The following is a 22,694-nucleotide window of genomic DNA, read 5'->3' on the forward strand; positions in this document are numbered from 1 at the left end:
ATTTTCGAATCAATTATTAAAAAAAATCGTTTGACAAATGCTTCGCACCAAAATGCTTTTTTTCTCGCTTGATTATGAAGGAACTAAAGAGAAAATAATATTTGAAGAGAAATTCTTGATTAAGAGAATAAAAATTTCGAAGAGGATTAGTTTCATGCTTTATGGCATCATTTTTTCTTTTTATTTCTGGCGGCAAGGAATAAACCTTAGTGCTCCGAATCTAGTAAGGAAGAAGGATGTTAAAGAAATCTCATGATACCTGGATTATTCATGTTTGTAAAGAGTATCTGAGAATTCTTAGACAAAAAAAAAATGTTATTCTGGGAAAAATCATTGTCTCTTTTTGACTTTTCTATCTGCTACTGAGAAAAATAAATTAGGAGTATCAGATTTTCGTTAGTGTTTTGAAACAAAACTAATTTTGTTTTCAAATGTGAACTGATTTACATGAGAATATGGTAAATGATTGTTCAAAAGAATTAAATTAGCATATGCAATTCTTATGGGATTACAACGATTGGATTTCGTTGATTTTTGGTTTGAAATAAAAGTAATTATTTCAATTATTTTGGCATTAATTTCGAATACTATATTTAAAAAATATTTAAATGTGCACAACTGATTAGTTTTACAATATTAATTACAATTCTAGCCTTCATTATTTTTAATAAGCATAGCAGATTCTAAAAGTGAAATGTAAGGATATTTTATTGAAATTGCAAACAGGCGTAAATCAATTAAAATGTTTTTTGAAGACAATAAAAATAAGAAGCTTTGACAGAAACAATTGCTTCTAAATATAATTTTATTTGTATTAATTAACGATCATTTTCAGTTTCAGATTTATTATTTTATACATTTAAATACTTAGCATAAAATACCATAAGCATCATAAAATACGAATTCTGCCTATAATATATATATTTGTTTAATATTAACAGTTAGAGATATCATTTAATATTATTCAAATAATTATTAAATTAACTTTTACTTCCGTTTTAATTGAATGTTAAAATCTAATAGCCCTATTCGAGAAAATGAATATTTGATTTTATCATTTGCGACAAATTTACCAAATTTTATAAGAGTTTTGGTTTTTGCCGTTCAAAATCCCTACTGAAACGAACAAGAAAAAACTACCATTAAATTTTGTTACTTTTTAAATATAGTATATATTACAAATATGAAAAACCATTATTAACACCATGAACTTATAAAAAGTTTACTTTCAGTATAATAATTTGGGATGTCCATTCTGATATTGACCCAGCAGCTAATTTCTAAACCGTTAGATATATGGCATTCATTTTCCAACTGAAATGTACTTTAATGATATTGTTATGTAAAAAATCAGATTTTGTTGTTTGAGTCAATAAATGCATTTCCGAAGAGGTTAAAAAGACTGATGCTATACAGCTCCCAGTCTTATTAACTATGTTTAGTAAATTATTTCTGAACCTCTGAAATTGACCGAGTTATGAAGCTGCGGATATTACTAATTTGTAACTTCTCGATGGACGCTTCATAGAAGATCTGCCAAGCTAGTATGGTTTCTCAATGAGATCGTTGATTGATTTAAAATAATGAAATTCACCTTTTCATAAGTGATTAGTTTTATTTGCACATGAGTGGGAAATTTCAGGGTAAAATATTAGCGCATCAGTAATCTTTTATTAAATACGTCTATTAGACCCAAAATCTGTATAAATACGTCTATTAGACCCAAAATCTGTATAAAGATCTAAACTTCATAATTTATTCACCAGCTCATTTATCGATTTAAACGGCATGCAATATATTTCTTCATTTCATTTAAAATACTATTTCACTTAAAAGCATCTTTAACAGTTTAGAAATTAACTCATGATTAGAGCTGAAAAGAGCATGATAAAGCTGACTCATGATTAGAGTAGAAACCTTCATATTAATTTTATTCTTGCAGAAGCTAGTAACTGTATTATAAGAGAATAAATATTAGTTTTTTTTATATAGATTTAATAATTTAACCCTTATTTTTGTGTAAATTTAGCTTTTCAAAATTTTCCGGTGCCGGTTCTGATAAATAAGTAAAAATAATCTGTTGGACCTTTTAACTGTTGAACGCGGATGGTAAATATTACGCGCGAGGAAAACTGAATAAAATTTTGGCACCATGTGTTGACCGCATAGTTAATACCAAGGATATACATTTTAATAACAAGTTCTCAGTTTTGTCATAAATATAAATAAGGCCGAAAGAGTTAATAGATTAATAACCAAATACCTGCCAACCGCTTACAAATACGTAGATAAAGTTCATTTTACCTGGCGATTAAAATTAATTAGCATATACTTTCAGGTTTCATGAACGTATTTTACGCTGTTATCTATTTGGCAGGTATTCATAAAATGTAGGGCATTTGAACGATAATATGCATTAAAGATTCATTTATAAACTTAAATAATGAATAGCTTAATTTAAGTATGACGTTTACAGGAATTTACGCCGAATAAATCGCTAGTGAAATTTTATCAGCTATTTTTAATCAAAGCTCGCACAATATTTTCATATTACTTTGATTTTACATTTCTTCAATGTTTTAGGAATTAAAATATTTTAAAAAAAATTAAACTAAAAATATCAACAGTTAAATTAAATTACAAAATATATTTAATAATATAGCAAAATAAATTTAACAATGCATTTAAAAAATTGTTTAATGATCTATTGCATTTTTTGATATAGTTTTGGAATATAAAATTAAGTATTACTTTATTTATTCGCGTTATATAAATTTGTTTTTGAAGACATTTTTGTTTTTATAATTCTTTATTAATCAATCGGAAACAAAAAAAAATTATTTGACAATCCCTTAAAACTTTTAAAATTGAATCACAGATGCCAGAAATAATGCTTAAAATTATTGTTCCGAATGAAATAACTGAAGCTAATTTTATTCGTTTTAATTATTATTATTATTTTCTATTATAATATATATTACTTCTTTAAACAAAAATTTTAGTGAAAAAACAATGATATGGATAGCTTGAATTAATTTACATAAATTTAATCAAAAATTTAAATTAAATAAGATCTATATCAGAGTATTTAACACATCTGTTCGTTTAGAGAAATTTTAGTATCTTTTAAATTAGGGAATAGATACGTATATTAGTTAGCCCTTTGCAGGCCGAATTTCAATCCATTTAATTTTTACTAACGTTTTAACATTGTTTTAAATTTAATGTATTTATATATGTTTATTCTAAACTATGAGTTCCAGAACTTTATTTAGAATCTAGAACAGAATTTCTAGTACGTTAGTAAGACAATTTGTCATTATCTTTCAGATCTTAATTTTAAATTGCAATTTTAATAATTTTATGAAACTAAAATTTTGCGATCACATTTCAACATAAATGTGTAAACAATTTGTTCATTTAATCAAAATCTATTTAAACGAAACATAAATGAAGTTTCGGTTTTAGATAGAATTGGGTACATTGTACGTTTGATACCAAACAAAATCCATAATTTCCAAAAACTGCATTTATTTTTACCTAATAAAAACACTTTTTTCAACATCGGAAATTTAAAAAAAAAATTTCATATTTTATTAATATTTAAGCTAGTTTATTAATTAGCTGTTTAAAAAGAAATTTATAATTAAACTATTAGAATAATTTTATTTGTTTATTGTTTTTATGTAAGATGAAATTTAATAACAATAAAAATTATGATTACAAGTTATAAAACTTTTAATAATGTATAATTAATTACAGGTTTTATAATATACTTTTAGTTTTCCTCTTATTTCCCCACTTCAATTTCATTAGAAATTTAAGCATATTTCAGAATCACTCAGTTATATGACCAAATTTCAAAATTATTAAAAATTAAAACAAATATGAATTAAATTATATAAAAAAGATACTTTTATAAAAGTCTTTCTTGGATGAAATTAATTGCAACAAGAATTATTTTTATAAAGCACATTATATGGCAAGATATTTATTTAATTTATAAGAGGAAAGACTTTTTCGTATCTGTTTTTTTAATTTTGAAGATAATAAACATCTGTGTTCTTGAAAACATCTGGAATTTATCGTTTGCTTTCGGAAGAAAAAAATACATAACAAGTAAAACTGTCACAACAATCTGATTTTGTTTAAAAAACATCTGCCAACTTTAAACCCGCTTGTGCAAAATAAAATCAGTTGCAGGAAGTTAAATTTATTTATCAGCATTTGTTTCTTCACTAGATTTAGCGAAAACATTATTTAAAAAAAAAAAAAAAAACAGAATGGAGGAAAAATTGTTTTTTTTCCAGCATCCACGCAATCGACCTAAATGTAGTTTTCCCGTGCTCGTGGAATAAACGTTGGAAAAGCGACAAAGAAACAGATTAGCTGCAGTCTTTTGAAGCCTTGCTAAATCTGAATGCCCCTTTCCACACCATCGAACTGTACGAAAAGATTAGCAAGGGAGAAGTCTTACAAATTAAATCGCAAAAGAAAAAGAAAAAAAAATGAGCCAGACGAACAAATTCTTTCCATTCTGCAATAGCAGTGGAAACAAACGAAGAATACACGCACACATTCGCGACGTTCTTTTTCCAGGAAAGAGAGGCGTTAATTTACTAGGTTTTATTCTTTCTTATTTTTTTCATCACAAATGGCGTCCTTTGCTATATTTCATTGCCTTTTTCTCATTTGATTCGAAGGAAATAAGAGGAGGGGACATTAAGGATTGAAATAAGATCAAATTCGTATGAGAGAATTACTGATTTAAAGAATGTTGTCATGTTTGACTTGGAATGCGAATAAATTCTTGACACACATTCTTCGCTAAAGAGAAGATTCCTATTAATTGCCTTACTAAGAGCTCATTACAGATAAATAAAAGAATTCCTTCACAAGGTACTTGGATAAAGTGCAATTAGTTATAGGGATAAATTACTTATATTGCATATTGAATTGTTGCTTTTTTTGTAATGCTCAGCTATGAGTTTAACGATTGAAAATCGCATTATCAATTAATCTCAAATAATCTTTTTATTAGTGAACTGCAATTTAAAATAAAACGACAGTTAATGATCATAATTAATTTCATTTGCCACTCCATATTGAATTAAAATAATGAAAACTGAAGTTCAATTGAAACAATAAACTGTAAGCTCATTATTCAGATTAAGTTTTGAAAAAAACCCCTTCATTTAAAACATTAAAGCAAGATAAAATAATATTTTGTTGGAATTTCTTAAAATATTGATGTTAGAATCTTCTCTTTCAAATTGCTATGATTAACGACCATAGGTATTCGCCTTTAATTTTGATAATTCGTTGCTTTATTGTAATCTTTTTGTAACTGCTTCTAATGTAATTTGAAAATTATCTTTCTGATTTTCTATTGTTTATTTTTGCACTCACGCTGATTTATTGTTCGTCCAACTCAAGGTTTTTATTTCCTCAGTAATAAACAGTTACAGTGGTGTATTTCAAATTAGGTCCCGCCTAGGGTCACTGGGCTGAGAACGGCCCCCCAATCAGATCCATTCAAAGACTTCCTGACTACAAAATAAAGGAATTTGTATCAAAATACCTGTGTTATACTAGTAAAAAAATATTTTTAATAAAAAATACTTGTACTAGTATACATGATGATATATATTTGTAACGGTATCTCTTAATTTAACTGAAATTCTAATTAATTTCCTAATTTTTGTTTTAATTTAGCTCATATTACTTTATTCTAAAATGTTCTCTTATTTCTTGATCCGAATCCTAAGTTTTTATTTAATTACTTCTAACACGCGCTCCAGAAAACTGATGGCTATTGCAATTTCTCACGGTCCCAGCGAAGGCATAAAAATCCCTAATACATACATATACCTTTCAAAGAAACTTTAGATTCCCTTGCTTAAGTCGACACTTGTCGACGAAATCTCTATCGAAATCTCATAGTAAAATCACTAAAGGGACAAATTTCTCTCACTTTTGCTCTAGTGTCGCGATGTAGACCGATGTCGTTTCATTGTCCCTTCTTTGTATCTAATATACCTCTCGTGACAAAGAAATTGAAATTAGTTCCAAAATTAATTCTCCAACTTTTCGGTTGTGCATCTGGAAAAGCATGTTGCATTATAATATGAAATTAAATTGATCATCTCATAATGGTGTTCCTAAAGCTGTAAAATATCTGAATTCTGCAAAAATTAGTGAACACTTAAAGACGTTAAAAGAGAAGAGTATTTAAAAATAATAATAAATTCAAAAAATTGGAATAAATAATAAAAAATCGATAATTGGAATAACTGAACTTAACTATGAATCAAGAAGATAAAAATTTTTAGAGTTGAAAATATTGTTTTTATTTAATTTTTCAAGCGAATACACAAAAAATCTCGATCGAAAAAATCTATTAGATCTAAATCGATCGCGCAGGCATCACAACCTCTTCTTAATCTATTACACTTAACTTGCACACAGATTACTTATCACCAAGTTGTATATATAAATTGCAAAAGTTAAAAAAAAATTTAATCGACAAGATAAAGTGATAGGTATATTTTGAAAAATAAAAAAGATAAAACATATATCGGGCTTTAATTATTAAAAAACATAAGCTTGCTATTAAAAAAGAATGGCTAAAAAAATTTTTTTTAAGTAAATAAAAATTTAAGGACACAGAAGAAAGATATTAAAGAAACCATATGCAAAACGATTAGAGTTATATGAATTTGCTATTTGTTTGCATGAAAAAGATATCCAAAAGCCTTGAAGTAATTAGAACTGAATACGGATTTTTTAAATATGAATAATTAGAAATATTTTGTCTCGAAATATAATTCCTGCTTTTATACTTTTTCTTTGATAGACATTTATATGCAGATTGCAAAATTGGAATATAATTACTTTCAAGCTTATTATAATTTTTAAGTCAAATATTTAACACACGATTGCTTTTCTTAAAAATATCCTGTTGTGTAATTATTTAATCACAATTTAAAAATTTTAATTTTTAAATTTCTATTATTAAACTTAACAATAGAACATAGATGATTTCGAATTCTTCTTTCATAATGTTTATTTTTATTGTAATTTTTAAAATTTATTTAAATTAATTGTCATTTAATTAATAATAAGATGCCAAACTCCCCTTTTCACATTTAATTATATTTTATATCTATATAAATGACAGGTAAAAAATACACTTTAGCGTCTGTATTTTAAAAGAAACTATTTAAACTTATGATTTTAAACGTATGATTTTATTTTTAAGTATATTACTAAATAAGTTCTTTTGTTAAAAAAAATATTAGTAAAAATATTTTCAAACAAGATAAATAAAACGAGAATACTGAAATTACCAAAAAAATAATAATAATAATGCTTAATCTTCGATTTATACTTCGATAACCTCAATTAATACAATTACCACAAAACAGATGGAAGAAAAACCAATAAATCTCGCATTTTAAATTACTGCAATGGAATCTAATTTTAGGAATTCCAAATATAGGTTGGAACAAGGATTTATACAGCAAAAATAAAATCAGTGGAAACAAAAACAAAGCAGACAAGAAAAGCAAATTCTTGAAGCACCGAACTCTTGTTTCCTTATTCCAAAGAATCACGTACAAAAGTTAGCCGTTCTTCTTTTAACGATTGTTCTATTAGAATTGTGTTTGAGTAACAGGAAAAGAGATTGCTTGATGCATCAGAAAAGAGCATTTATGTTTATTTTTATTACTGAATTCATGCGCCTTCTTATCGCATATCACAATTCTTGGTTGTAGATTTTGCAACATGAGAATTTGTTTTCCCAATGCAACATTTTTTCGAAAAAGGTAATGATTGATTCAATAATCTCGTACCATATTTTGGTGATAGTTTTCAGTATTGTATGTAAAGATTATAATAACCTTAAAATATAAGTTATGAGTAAGTATTTGTTTGACTCTAAAAGTTCTACATTTTGCTGCTAGTCTCTATTATGGCATGTGAAATTTATAGTGATCTGAAAAAAAATAATATGTCAAGGACGCGCGCATTTTTTACTTATTTTCGTACTAGATTTTCTTATTGAACAAAGTAAATGATGTTAAAAATAAATAATATCTAGAATTCATATGATTTTGTCTTGTACAAGTCTCATAATTTGATACTAGGTCCGATTATTAAGGTGTATAAAGTTTCTTAAAACTATTTTTAAAAAAACCTTAAGATTTTCATAATTTGCAAAATGATACAAGTTGAACTTCATGTAAGAAGAAAAAGATTTTGCTAAATATAGTAAGAAAAACATAAATATAGTAAGAAAAACATCTTAAATTGTGAAAGACTGAAACTTTTAAATTTTTTGAATCAGTTTTTTAATCGGAAATTTAAGAGTTTCTTTGAAGTACCAAATTTGTACTTATACAGCATTGAAACTTTAGGATATGGTTAAGAAACTGATTTTATAATCGTTATTGGAAAAATATTTTTGTATTTATAAAAAACAAAAAAATTTCGACTTTGATTATTATTATTTTGAAGTATAAGTTCAATACTGAATAAATTTGTCGAAATTTGGCTATGTAATATTGCTTTAATTTGAAAAATAACATTGCAATATCTTCTATATAATAATGACATTTAATTTTAACTTTGTAATGGATATTACATGTACAATATTTTATAAAGTAAAATATATAAAATTCAATCTAAAATGGCTAAGTAGCAAAATAAATAAAAAAAAAACGCTGCTTTTTTTAATAATTCCAAACAGTAGCAAACATTACTGAAACACGGAAGAGTTTTATTAAAGATCGGATTTCTAAAAATTTTTAAATATTGATTAAAATAAAGATATTTAAAGTAAAAATAAAAACCCAGAAGCGTAAGCACAAGAACAAAGGCACATTCTTCAAGAACTGAACAGAATACATTTCTTGAATTACAAAAAGAAAAAAAATAGTGTATTGCTTGACAGAATTTATGTTTGAGCTACTGGAATTAATTTATGTATTACAAAAAACTTTTGTGTCTGTTTCTGACGTTGAGTTCAAAATTTTTTTAAACGTATCATAAATCCTAGGGGGAGACAAGGATTAAAATTTCCAAGCTGAAAGAAGGTGACACTGAATACTTGGATTTTTTTTAATTAAAGCAATATTTCTTTTTGTTACATTCCCTAAATTGAGTTATTATAATTATAGCCAAAAATATCAATAATAAAAAATTATCAAGGATATGCAGAACTATGTATATAATTTATATAAACAGCATACTGAAATATGCAAACAGCCTGACAAATGTTTTCAAATTAATTTGATTAAAATAATAAAATTATTTCTAGAAGAACTTTGAAAAATTGACATATGACGTTGAATTGATTATTTGATTGGAAATTTAAACTGTTTTTGAAAATATAATTGGGATTCTTGCAATATTTAAAGCTGATCATAGAATATTTTGAACAGATTAAATAGCCGAACTTATTAAATGAATGTGCTTGAGTATATGAATTTAAATTTGTCTTTTTAATACTTAAAATATATTAGGTACATTACAAATTTAACAATCTAAAATTTAATTCATTGGGAATACTTTTGGAATTAAAAAAAAAGTTGAACATCATCAATATTTTCATAATCTAAAATTAACGAATAACATTATTTTCAAAGTTAAAAATATATTTGTTGTAATGATTAACAATACCAGAAACTGCCCAATTTTCAACACTCACAAACTATCGCAAACTTTATTTAAATGTTAAAAACGAGTAGAAACGAGTATGAAATGAAAACTAATAAAAACGAATTTTCCCGATACTTCAAATATCGGTCAAAACAAATATTTATAAAGTAAAAATGAAATCGTCGCCAGAAAATAAACATTTCAAGCACCGAACAACGTTCTCGCTTCTTTAATCTGAAAAATCACGTACAGAAGTAGCACGCTCCTTCTTTAACGATTGTGCTAGAGGAAATGCGTTTGAGGTACAGGAAAAAAAATTACTTGATGTATCATAAAAGTGCATTTTGGTGTTTTTTCTGTCGTTAGATTTATAGACATTCACGGCTGGTACCACAAATCCTAGGAGGAATGTGTAGAATTTCCAGAAAGAAAGTTTCCTCGGAATTTTCTTCTTGGTTTTTGAGAGTGGTATCAATGTGTTTGCCTCGTGCTTTTCGTTATTGGAACTGTTATTTTTCAATATAAAAAATTATGGTTCTGTAGTTCTTAAAGTACTGGTATGTTTAGGATATCTATATTTTTTATAAGTAAGTCGCAAAAGTGTGATTTTTAAGAAAAAAAAATAGCATGAAAGAGGATGAAGAAAAAAGGAATCATGTGTTGAAATAAAAATATGAATCTATATATTATTGGAAATGTGAAGAAAAGTCAATTTTTAACAAATAGATAAATGATGATCTTAAAATTTCTAATTGCATTAAAGCTAGTTCAAAGTGAGAAAATATAAAAGATTGAAAAATGTTACCATTAAAATAAAATGATTCTATTTACGCTTTGAAATATAGAGTTCTTAAATAAATTAATTAATAGAATTTTTAAAAAAATGTTTTTTTCGATACATATAAGATTTTGGTATTATATTTTTGCACACTTAAAGTCTTTTAAAAGCTAATGCGAAAATTTTATCATGTGTTCAGTCTAAGATTTTGCATAAATCCATTTTTCTGATACTGAATTTGTTTTCATACGTAGCAAAGAAATTATGATCTCTTTTAAAATCAAGCACAGTTAAAGTATCTGTAGTACTTTCTTGTTCATCTGCCTATTTTTAAATCTTTTAAAATCAATTTGTTTTTTTACTTGTATCTGACATTTTTTACCATTCTTCTCTTTATACTACTGAGCTTTTAAAACAAAATTATTTCATTTTCTCTCTCATTTTATCTTCTTTTAGAGTAATTTTGTTGTACATTGGAAATCAATGTGGCATTTCAATTTCATACATTCATTATTTTTTCTTAAAAAATGTCAAATTTTTTCCAGAACCGTCCTTTTTTTAAAAATTTTAATCACATAATATATAGGATGATATTAAACCATACGCTTAGAGCAATATGACCAAGAATGGCTGTTGCGCCAATAAACCCAAAATTAATTTGTTCATATGCAAGACATCACGATAAGAAAATTGCACCATTTTCGGAAGACTAGAATTTTTAAAATAACAGATTGGAATCATCAGAAACTTAAAATGAAAATTAAAGAAAACACCCGATTTGATGTCATCACACATCCCGAAAATTTGACAATATAATAACTTTTAGTGATATCTTGTCAACTAATTCCGTTTTAAAAACTAAAATTTCAAGCGTACAGTGCAAATAAAAAAATTATCTATCAAAAAAGAGAGTTTATACTACTATTTAAAGCTTGCAAAATTTCATGAAAATCTTTTTTTTCCGGAGCTGACATTAAGTTAAGTTAAGAAAAATATTATACAATTCAGGAAATTTAAAAAAAAAACTGAAATTTTAAATTGGGATAGTAATTAACATTATTTTAAATTCGCTGAAATCAATAATAGTAAGTTAATATTGCGTTTTTAGCATTTTCCACAATTTCACATTAAAAAAATTTAAAATGCTAGTATGTATTTACATAAATACATGTTTTCATGTATAAATATGCAAAAGTTATTTATCGCATATAAACATTAGGGTTAAACGAAAGTTTTTGCACAATTTGTATGCATCATGAATATTCTACTGTCATTTCAATAAATAAAACAATTATTTTTATGGAAAAAAATCTCAAAAAAAATTGAAAATAATCGAAAGGATAAAAATTAATCTTGTAAATATCTTCTTAATATAAAAACAAAATAAAATTTTTAATTAAGATATTGATATAAAATCAATACAAAAATCATTCTTTATATCTGGTAGAAAAAAAATCTGTTATTCTGTTATTAATTCCCAGGCTGTAAAAACAATCCAAATAGTAAAATAGGTTATGAAATAACCTATTTTACTATTACAAAATTAGACAATATTTGCCCCTATATTTTACGATATATTCAATTGTGTTTAAAATATGCAGTATTATCGATTTTATACGATAGTATGTACATTGTATTATAACGTGCGATATTGTACAACTTTGTTATACCTTTGGTTACACATCTATTCATTAAATTACATCTTTGAAATTTTTAAAAAGTCTGCTACAAGAGTAAACAATCTTTTTGCATTAGTTCATATGAATAAGTAATACTCCTAAAATTTATTATCAATTACAACAATTACATGATTTATTGATCATGAATTCTAAAATTCATTCTCCGAAATAAAAAGTTATATAAATAAGAAAGATGTACCTTAAAAATTCTGAAAATGAATGAGGTATCCTTAAATACGAATTTTATCTTTAAGTTACTTAAACTTTACTATTCGCTTTCCAGTAATGCGCAATTTGTTAATGGATGCAGTAAACTCTCAATTATCTCAATTATCTTTACTATCTGATTAAGTTAATAAATAATTCTCAATAGTAAAGTTTCAAATGATTTGCTTTGCTCAAATATTTTAAGTAGATATCAGCTACAGTAGTTGATTCAGATTCAACAATAAATTTTGTCTCGACGATTTTCGGCTTGCTTTTTTTCACATAATGTAGTATCACTGTTTTACAGAAACAACAACACAAGTTTGAATACATTTAAAAGCCTATGTTTTAAGTTAATATTTTATTTATTTTAAAAATGCTTTTATATGTAGTGTACAGCGTTCATGATTTTATGTATGTTTCATTTAAGGCTTTACAAAATTTATCTTTAATTGTGTACATTATTTCAATCCTTCGGTTTTTCCATTTTGCAGTAAATACTTAGATTTCTATACATTGTCTAAGAAACACTGACTTTTACTGAGAAATCAGAAAATAGAAATAAGAGTAGGGTTTTGCATTATAAAAAAGGGCGTTTTCAATGGTACGAATAGAACAAGATCTTATTATTTATTAGAATCCTGTTAGTCCAGTAATTTTTTGTCATATCTGCCCTTCCGCCACATTAAGCCAGATTAGTGGCAAATATCCGACAAGGCAAGAAGAATCGATGAAATATGAGAAGGTGTAAGAAAGTTGATTAGAAATATGCTATTAACCTAGTTAACCAAATAAATAGTAAAACATGCGAATCATTACGGTAATATTAACAGTTAAGCAAGTAGGGCTAATCAGGTATTTAAGTGTAAAATGTTTATTAACATTTAACATCTGCGTAAATTATATTGTATACAGATGTGGATATTATGAAATCTTTAGTTAAAATAAAAGAACATATAATGTCATTATTCAAAATAAAGAGTATATAGATATGTATTTTAAGTTAGTCACTAAAATAAAATATTAGTATGATGTTAACTTATAATAAAGTATTGAAATGTTCCTTTGGCAAGTTTATAAAAGTTGGGATCTGAACATCATCTACATGGGTCACAAAATACCACTGAATCATGTAATTGAGAATCTATTGTGTTCTATCTGGACTAACAAAATCCATGTAATCCACACAAAATTGTCTGAATATTTCATCAAAATCTTACCTGTCTTAATCAGTTTAAAGTTGACAGTATTGTGATCCTGTAATATCCCATTGAGTGCAGGTGCTGTCAAGTGCTTAAGGGATACGTCCGAAGTAGCTATTAAACTATGTTCACTGTTTGATATGGAAGGTCGCAGGCTTGCTGATGCTTGGGGCTTATGCCGGTGGTTCTTGGGTTCCATCTTTAAGTTTTATAACAGTGTAATTTTCCCCTGAAATCTTCTGTCATAAATATCAAGACTGGCAAGACTCAAACTTTAATAAGCTGCTCACCATTCTTCAGGAAAACTGTTCCAAAAAAATCTTCTTTTAAGGGATGTAGTCAACCCTTTGGAGAAAACTGTTGTGGGTGTAACCTTATTTATGTCTTCCACGAGCGAATCTTCTAAAATCAACAGTGAAACAATGAAAGAGTAACCGTTGCGTAATGTTTACAAGTCGTCAATAAAACCGTTTCCAAGTCCCGCAGTTGATTTATTGATGTTCTTTTTTTTGTTTGATATGTTTTAAATTATATTTAGTAATTATTGGTCTTTTAAATAATTTAAATATGAATTTAAAAATTTTTCCAGCATTATCAAAGTAAGCTGCTTTGAAAAAAAAAATTGAAGTATGAAAGGAAAAATATATAATCTAAAATGTATAAAAATATTAATAATAATTATACATTTATTTAAGTTTAAGGAAATGTTAACACTCTTCGAGATGGATCATTTTACAACTGTCAAAAATATACATTAATTTATTAGAAATAAATGTGCTTAATAAAAGTATTTGCAAAGGATATAGAATTATAAGAAAAACATCAGCGAATTTTAGACTCATTTGTTAGATATTTCGAAGCAATTTTTAATATTGATTTTAGTTGCTTTTTATATGCTGCTTCAATTCCCCCTCCTTTTTAATTACTTGAAGTATTTTCTTCAATCAAAATATAGCAACGCATATAATATCTTAGAAAATTGCGAAATAAAAATTGACTTTATAGGGGAATTTTATTTGAACTCAAAATAAGAATTACGAGATAAATATCTTCAAGAATTATCTTCTGTAAATATATTCTAAGGAAAATATTTCCAAGAATTTATTCTTTATAATATGGCGACAGATTAAACTATAGTTGTAGTTTTCGCATGAAATATAATAATTATTATATTTTAAATATCTAATATATATCAATTTAAATTTCTTTCGTAGATGTTGGTTCAGATTTCTTTACTTTTTGATTGTATTAAGAATTTAAAAAAATTAATAAAGAGACAATCAATCACTTTTATACACTAAGTGCCCTCTCACTATATTCAGCAGATATTGGTTTCCACTATTTTAAAAGCACATTGAACAATGTAATCCAGTATCTTTGATTATCCAAACACAAAATGTTTGCCCAATATCCAGAATCTCTTGATTAGAAAGCAACGTTAAGGAACTTTGTACCTTTCTCTAATGTTTACCTTCACAAATAACAAAGCGCAATAAAAAATAATTCCACACACAAAAATAGTTACACCACAGGAAAACACGTCTTCCTCTTAAACCACCACACAGTGAAGAATATTGACGTGTAGACGAAATATCTCAAGTAGACACCTAACTTCCACACGATAGTAGACTTGGAGGAACACACGATCCAAGCAGAAGACCGTTCTATTTTCAGGTGCAAGTTGAGAAAAATCACTAGAGCAAAGAAGAAAGAAGGAGATAAAAAAAGAACTAGAAGAAGAAGATAGGAAGACGAAATCAAAGCACGGAGCAGTTGGTGGAGAGTCCTTCTTTATTATTTGTTTTTTTATATATCCCTCGCCACTCTGGTATTTTCGTCTTGGGGCCCAAACCGCCTCGCCTTGTCAGCTGCTCTGCGCCGGGGCTAGAACTGAAGGTGGGAAGTGTTTGGGAAATTGGCATGGTTTTCGGGGGCCGTAGACAGCGCCCTTCAGCGGTGGGTTTCAACAACGATTTAGCAACGGATGCTGCTGCCCAATGAATACCCCCCCCCCTTTATCATCAACAGGTGCAGTGGCTTCAGTTTCTTTTCTTCAATTGAGGGTTTGGCCCCCGTCCCAAATGGAAGAAGTTGTTTTGTTCATAAGAAATTACAGAGCATCGACACTGGATTTGGTAAAAATAACGTTAGGTGTCATGATATGATTCGAAACTGTCTATAAATGAATTATGCAAATTAAAATTTTAATTCAGAGTCGATATAAAGCGTAATTTGTAAAGCGTCTATTTTAAATTTTGATACAAACTGTTTAGATTGGCATTGAGAAATATTTATTATTACTTGAATAAGCTTAATTAATATTTAAATAATAAATAAGTAATGAAATATTTTTTTCCATAAAACACTGTTGGTTTATTTAAAAAAAATATGCTGTAAATATCAAAATATCACATTTATTGCTTTGAAATCAAATCAAAATATTAACATCTAAAAATTCTTAAATATGCATTTTCCGATTATTCTTGCACTGAGAACTTAACTTTAAAATAAATACGATCTTTCTAATTTTACAGTATTTTAAGTTTTGTTTTGATCAAATGACTTAAATCCGATTTATTACATACTTTTATGGAAAATAAAGCTGAATTAAAATTTAAATGATAAAATACAAATTGAAACGATATACGAAAGAATTCGAAAGGATAATGTTTTATTTTTAAACTAATTTGGTAGTCAATAGTTTTGTTTGTTTTTCAATAAATCCTTTGCAACTATATGTGTCATTTAAAATAAAAGAAAATAAGGACGTCTTTAATATTTAAAGATATATACAGTAATATAGCTATAAGATTTATAGGTTATTTACGTAAATTATTCATTTTAATCAGATTAAACTTTTCAACTTTCGCAAAATAGTTTATACATTTCTAAATGTTTGAATTTCATTTTGTAGGTGAATTCCTTCTAATACTTTTTCAATAATATTGAATGTAGTTGGAAAACATGTTACTATAAGTTGGAAAAACATGTTGCTATTAACAGAAAAAAAATTATATAAATCGATCCAAAAATTAATTTAATTCAAATTTATTTTTCTCGTTTATTAGAAGAATAGATGTATAATTTTTTATTTGCTAATATTGAAATTTAAATTATAGTTAATATCTTTTACTAGCTTAAATATTTAGACAGGCGGCCTACTACCTAATAATAAAGACGCTTTAGTTAAAATTGCTTCATGAAGTATATGCATAATGTTTAAGAAATATGTCTATATAATATAAGTTAATTTATTAATTAATTAGAAAAACTCATCCTTTTATTATTTTATGTTTTAAATTTTGTGAACTGTATTAAAATTTATACCGCTATATATGCCGTTTTAAAGTGGAATTGGAAGTTTCATTGTTCATGGACTACGATAAAATTTTCAAAATAAATAAATTTACAGTTATATTTCATTATTGTTAGGATTATTAAAATAAGATTTGAAGAGACTATCCTATTAAAATTGACAACGATAATTATAAAATTTGGTACATATGTTTAGATTTTGAAATCAACTCCATCAAGGAGTAGATCACCGGTCAGTCTGTACTTTCGCATGCACTCAAGTATGATAACTTTCAAATGCAATAACTTAAATTTGGTGATCTTGGTAGTAAAGTTATAGTTTTGCACTAAATTTTAGTTTCAAATTTAGTTTTTTACTACTCTATGAAGCACTAAACAAATATATATATTTATATATATATATATATATATATATATATATATATATATATATATATATATATATATATATATATATATATGCATTAGATTTTAATTTATGAGATTTTACGTATGAAAATTTTTATTAAAGATAAGAATTTGAGAAAATAGCATCTAAAAATGTAAAATACCATTAAAACATATGTAACTGGAAATACAATCATCAGTGTAATTTCCAAAATAAATAAATAGACATAGAAACAAGATTTTAACGGTTTTTATAAAGAAACATGTTCAAACATTACGAATATTAAATAAAAAAATTTCATAAGTTCGCAAAAAAATTAATTTTCAATGTAGTCAACTACATTCATATTTTGAAATTTCGTTTTAACGTTTTAAATTTACATAATATCCACTATGCACATTGCTCGTTTACGCCTATAAAATTTTTATAGTAAAATAATGTGCGTACACTCTTATATTACATAAAGTGTAAGAAATTATTTAATATTTATTCAAAGAAGTTATATAGATGCATAATGAATTGAAAAAAGCATCAGCATATTTGAGATTAAATTTTCATTCTAATGACACAAACGAATACGGGAGATTCTGCTGCAAAAAAAGAGAGAATTATTGAAGAATTTTACAAAGTTGAAAAATTAATCAAAAATCAAATATGACGTCATTAAATTTTTAATATGAGAACCTGAATCATTTTACCAAAAGAATATAAAGTTAAAAAAAAAGTCAGTATTGCCAAAAGAATTTCTTTGGCTGTTACAAGCAGCTATTGTACGATGTGCATTGCATTCCTGATTTGAATTAGCACAAGTCACTTAACGCTAATCTCAAGAGAATGAATGAACCCCACTAAGATGGATCTCTTAACTGAATAAAAGAGTCTAAATATATAATCTTGTACTATTTTAGGAACAAAATCAGAATCAGCAGGAGCTATAAATAGAATCTTTGAGTAAAGTACAAAATCGATTAAGATAGTGATAGCGTCCGGATTAAAAAGTGCTGTCAGACTCGACTTGGACAAATATAATAATAATAATAAGTAACAAACAACGTAAATACAATTGTATTTATTTTCGTGTGCGCAAATGTTGCTGTGCTACTTAAAATGTTGTCGGTATCTACATAAAAGCTTGCGTAAAAAATACCGGATAGTAGAATTTTCGAGCATATAGAGCATGAAGTTTCTATCATAAGGATTTTTGGAAGGAGAGGGGAGTAAACATGATTTTTCTGTAAGCAGTTTTATTGCATGTGTTCTCATATTGCATGTGTTAATTCACTTTAATGTCTTCAGAAATCTGTGATCATTTTTCCTATGCAGTTAGTTTTAGGTAAGGAAGAGAGTTTAATAGCTATTTTAATGGATGATGAATGAATGACATATCAATGACCTCCAATCTTGATGAAATTATAAATTATCCTTACAAATGAAAGTTTTAGAAAATATTAGAATTTTGGCAATATTTTTATTAGAAGCGAAGATGCGTTGATCCTTCTAGAAAATTACACACTCAGTTGGGAAATATAATGGGCGCCGCTGTTACAAGAGGATATAATCTTTATCTCTTTGGTGTGTAAATCACAAGGGGAACTATCCACTGATTTTTTCACTGAATCATGTCGTGCTGTCTAGTTATTTAATTAGCGACTTGCTATCTGCTATACATTTATAAAGTCTTCTAGAGCTGTTCTTTGTGTATATCTTGGATTACGTTTTGTCATCTCCTCTCCATGTTCTCCAGAAATTTGCAGAATAAAGCATCATCTTCTATTATCCAGACTATTGGACTTTTTTCACCTCATACTCACCTGATGAATATTAGCATTTTAAAATATAACAGAAAGCTTTTACAATTTCTATCCAAGTTAAGCAGTTACATCTCTTACTTGTTAAAAATATAATTTTACCAATCGTAATCTCAAACTAGTTCGATCGAGGTGAAATTACAATTACGATTACACTAGATATTCCTTATACTTGTGGTGACAATTCAGCGTACTGGATAAAATCAGTTTTGAATGTCAGAGACAATTCAACTTTTATTTCGAATCATGTACATTCAGTTTACTTTCTTACTGATGTTATATTTCGTTTTTAATGCGCGTCAACTGATAATCTAAATATGTCTTCATGTAAATAGTTATAATATGCGTGATGGTGCTGTGAATAAAGTTAGTATTTTTCTAAATCGCCTCATCAAGATGGTTGTATAAACCATACATAATACTTCATCTCCGTATGCTTATATAGTCAAAGATTAGATGTACTAGATCCTAAATTTTAACAACTTTGCCACCTTAGTAACTGTTTTCATTTTTTTTTTTGTATAATTTATACGTTTCTTATACTCTGTCTAAATATATTCTGCTGTGAATTGGGAATGTATTTTGATTGATGGTGAATCTGTTGTTGAAAATTAGTTAAAATTTACATAGGAAATGTAAGGAGTATCTGCGCTTTTGAATTAAAAAAGCATCAAACTACTAAATTTAATGAAAAATTAAATTTTGCCAAGAACCCTTAAAAATATTGCTAATTATGCTGATAACTGTACCAAATGCCGAAAGGAGTTTCCTTAAATTAAAATTAATTAAGAACTTTCTACTTTCAATCGCCTCAGCACATCTTCTTAGTAGTTTGGTAATTTTGGCGACTGTTCATAAAACAGCTGATCAAATAAACTTAAAAGATGTGATAAAAAGGGTAAGTTAAAAGTACAAAAAAAAAGTTTTTGTGTCATTTTAGCGAAGTTGATACTAGTTTTGTTTGATTGCACAAATACAATATACACATTTCTTTTTAATAGTATTATTACAAATTTTTAAAAATATATTGTGGTTAACAGTTTATTTGTACAGGTATTTATTTCCTAATTATTTCTACTCTTTTACACTACATGATTATCAAATTTATGTTAAATGTCTATTTTTAAGCATATATATATTTATAATAATTTAAAACGATTTGATTTTTATTTAGCCCGCCTGTCATCGGCGTTCAGATTGCTATACTTACCAAAAGCGGCACGTCTGAATAACATGTTTATTCTTAAAAGTGTCAGGATTTTGACAAAGGGATTGCTTTCCCCTTTTGCGGTAAGTTCAGCGCTGCTGGATCTGAGTCATTAGCAGACCACATCGTGTGAGTGGCAGGTGTTGCTTATCACTGTTTAAAATTTAAAAATATATCATATATTTCTAAAAAGCCTATGTTTAAGGGTTGATAATTTGTCTCTGTATACGGGGCAATGAAACTGCTTGAGGGGCGCTGTTTGCATACCTATGCCAAGAACTTTTCAAAAAGGGAGAATGCTATCATTTTGCTGCACTATTTATAATTGCTCCTGTAAACATGTATGCTTTCTATCCATGTAATTACCATGATTGATTCCCCTCAATGTTATCAACTCACATATTTAAGCTTTCGAATCCCGATTTTACGTAATTGTCATATCTTCGTGACTTGAATATACCAATGTAGAAAGTTCTTTGGATTTACCAGAAAACCGTTTTATCTTGGAAAAATATTGCCTATGCTTTATTATTATTTTTCTGTGACTTTCTTCTTTTCGCACATTTGGATTTACTTGAATAATGAAGGTTCATTCAAGATAGCTCTGAATTCTTTCATTCTCTTTACATTTATGTGAAAGAATTAATGGATGGAATAGATTTAAAAGACATTTGTTGAACGCAGGATATGAATGCAGTCAACATATGACAAGGCATTATCAATTTATTGCAAGTGCCCTCTGACATCAAATGGTTCGTTCTCTTATCATGTGGCGTGACATCTAGTAATAAGATGTGTAATGAATTCTGAAATTAAATCTTAGACAGCAAAAAATGAATTGAGGATTTGAATTTTTTGTTTATTTTAAAAGAGTCTTGCAAATCTACATCAAAATTAAATTGAATTCAGATAAGGATTTTTTTTTTAAATTTAAGAAAAACATAGGAATTTAGCTATTACAGAGGGAGGTAATCTTTATAAAAAGAATTAGTGATAAAGAAATTCAATGGAAAGAAAATTAATGAAATGCAAAAGTAATGTAAGGGATTACTTTAATAATAGATAATTAAATTAATTAGGGGGAAAAAAGAATTCTACGCCAAAAAGAAAGTTTTTTAATTTAGAGAGAAAAAAAGTCAAATAGACAGAATAAGTATTAATTAAAAGTTCACTAAAATAATCACGGAGTTTTTTGAAAATGGGAAGAAAAATTAAGCTAATCTCAAATTGGAAAAAACGTTAAGAATCGACACGAATTCTTTGAAGTAATGAGAAATTATCAGAAGAAAAATCCAATATGTCATGAAACCGCTTCTGTATCAGAATCATAGGTAGGTAGATTCTGTTGGAATTAATTTAGAAATGGATATGAGCACTTAATGTGCGTCATCCAAGAGTGAAAATGCAAGTTTCAAATGCATACTATATTGCAGAACTCCGGAAAAATGATATCTTTCTTTTTAGTAAATTGACAATATTTAATAATACTTAATGTGCGTGCTGATACTTTATTGCATAGACTAATTCATCTTTAGTTATCTTGCGGGGCCGCGGTGGTCTGGTGGTAAGGTCTCGGCTTCGGAACCGGAGAGTTTCAGGTTCGTGACCCGATTCCACCGAAGAATCATCGTGTAAGGCTGTCTGTTGCACGTTAAATCCGTCATGACCAAACGTCCTCCCACTGGCGTGGTGTGATGTGGAGAGGGGGGTGCCAGCTCAGGTGTCGTCCTCGTCATCTGACCGTGGTTCAAAATTACGAGGTCCGTCCCAAAATAGCCGTAGTCTTGCTTCAAAACGGGACGTTAACATAACCAAACCAAAATTTAGTTATCTTGCATGATTTGGCACAAAAAAAAATTGGAGGATCGTAGCGTCATTTCTGAATTTTAAGTAATTAAAAATTAAGGAAGATTTTGACATTTTTATTGATAACTTCTGGAAATGTCAATGCATAAATATAAATCTTCAAACATTTTTAAATTTTAAAATAATGTCTTTTTGACGTTACCAATTTAATTATGGTGCATTATTTTGAATTATGACAAATTTTTAATGTATTTTTTTCATAATTTTTAATAGTGCATTAAATTGTTGCAATTAAATTCATACCTTTTCATTTTTTTCTTCAAATATGTAATGGCATAATTTTCTTCTATTATTGAAAGATAAGGAAGAAAGTTTATATGTTATTTATGCAGTTAAAATGCAGAATAATGGAAAGAAATTACAATACCGCGAAAGACAATGTGCAATTGTAACATATATTACTCAGAAAATTATATTTTAATGTTATAATGACGTCATGGGACTCAACCATATTAGGAAAGTCCATGCTTGAAATAAACAGAGTAGGTCAAAGATTATTAAAATAATATATATATATATATATATATATATATATATATATATATATATATATATATATATATATATATATATATATATAT

The 22,694-nt window shown here is 27.0% G+C and overlaps 1 protein-coding gene across 6 annotated transcripts in view; it reads right to left on the reverse strand.

Moving 5' to 3' along the window:
- LOC129983710 (uncharacterized) overlaps positions 1-22,694 on the reverse strand; it is a 599,516-nt gene that overhangs the window by 331,981 nt on the left and 244,841 nt on the right. For 5 of the 6 annotated variants that reach the window (XM_056093309.1, XM_056093308.1, XM_056093304.1 and 2 more), the window contains exon 1: positions 13,548-15,401. The exons of the other annotated variant lie outside the window; for it this stretch is intronic. In XM_056093309.1, coding sequence (XP_055949284.1) covers positions 13,548-13,728 — 181 coding nt within the window. In that variant the 5' untranslated portion in view covers positions 13,729-15,401. Of the gene's footprint in view, positions 1-13,547; positions 15,402-22,694 lie in introns of those variants that run through there. 6 annotated transcript variants of the gene reach the window in all.

The sequence above is a fragment of the Argiope bruennichi genome, chromosome 9 (assembly GCF_947563725.1).
Source record: "Argiope bruennichi chromosome 9, qqArgBrue1.1, whole genome shotgun sequence".
NCBI lineage: Eukaryota > Metazoa > Arthropoda > Arachnida > Araneae > Araneidae > Argiope > Argiope bruennichi.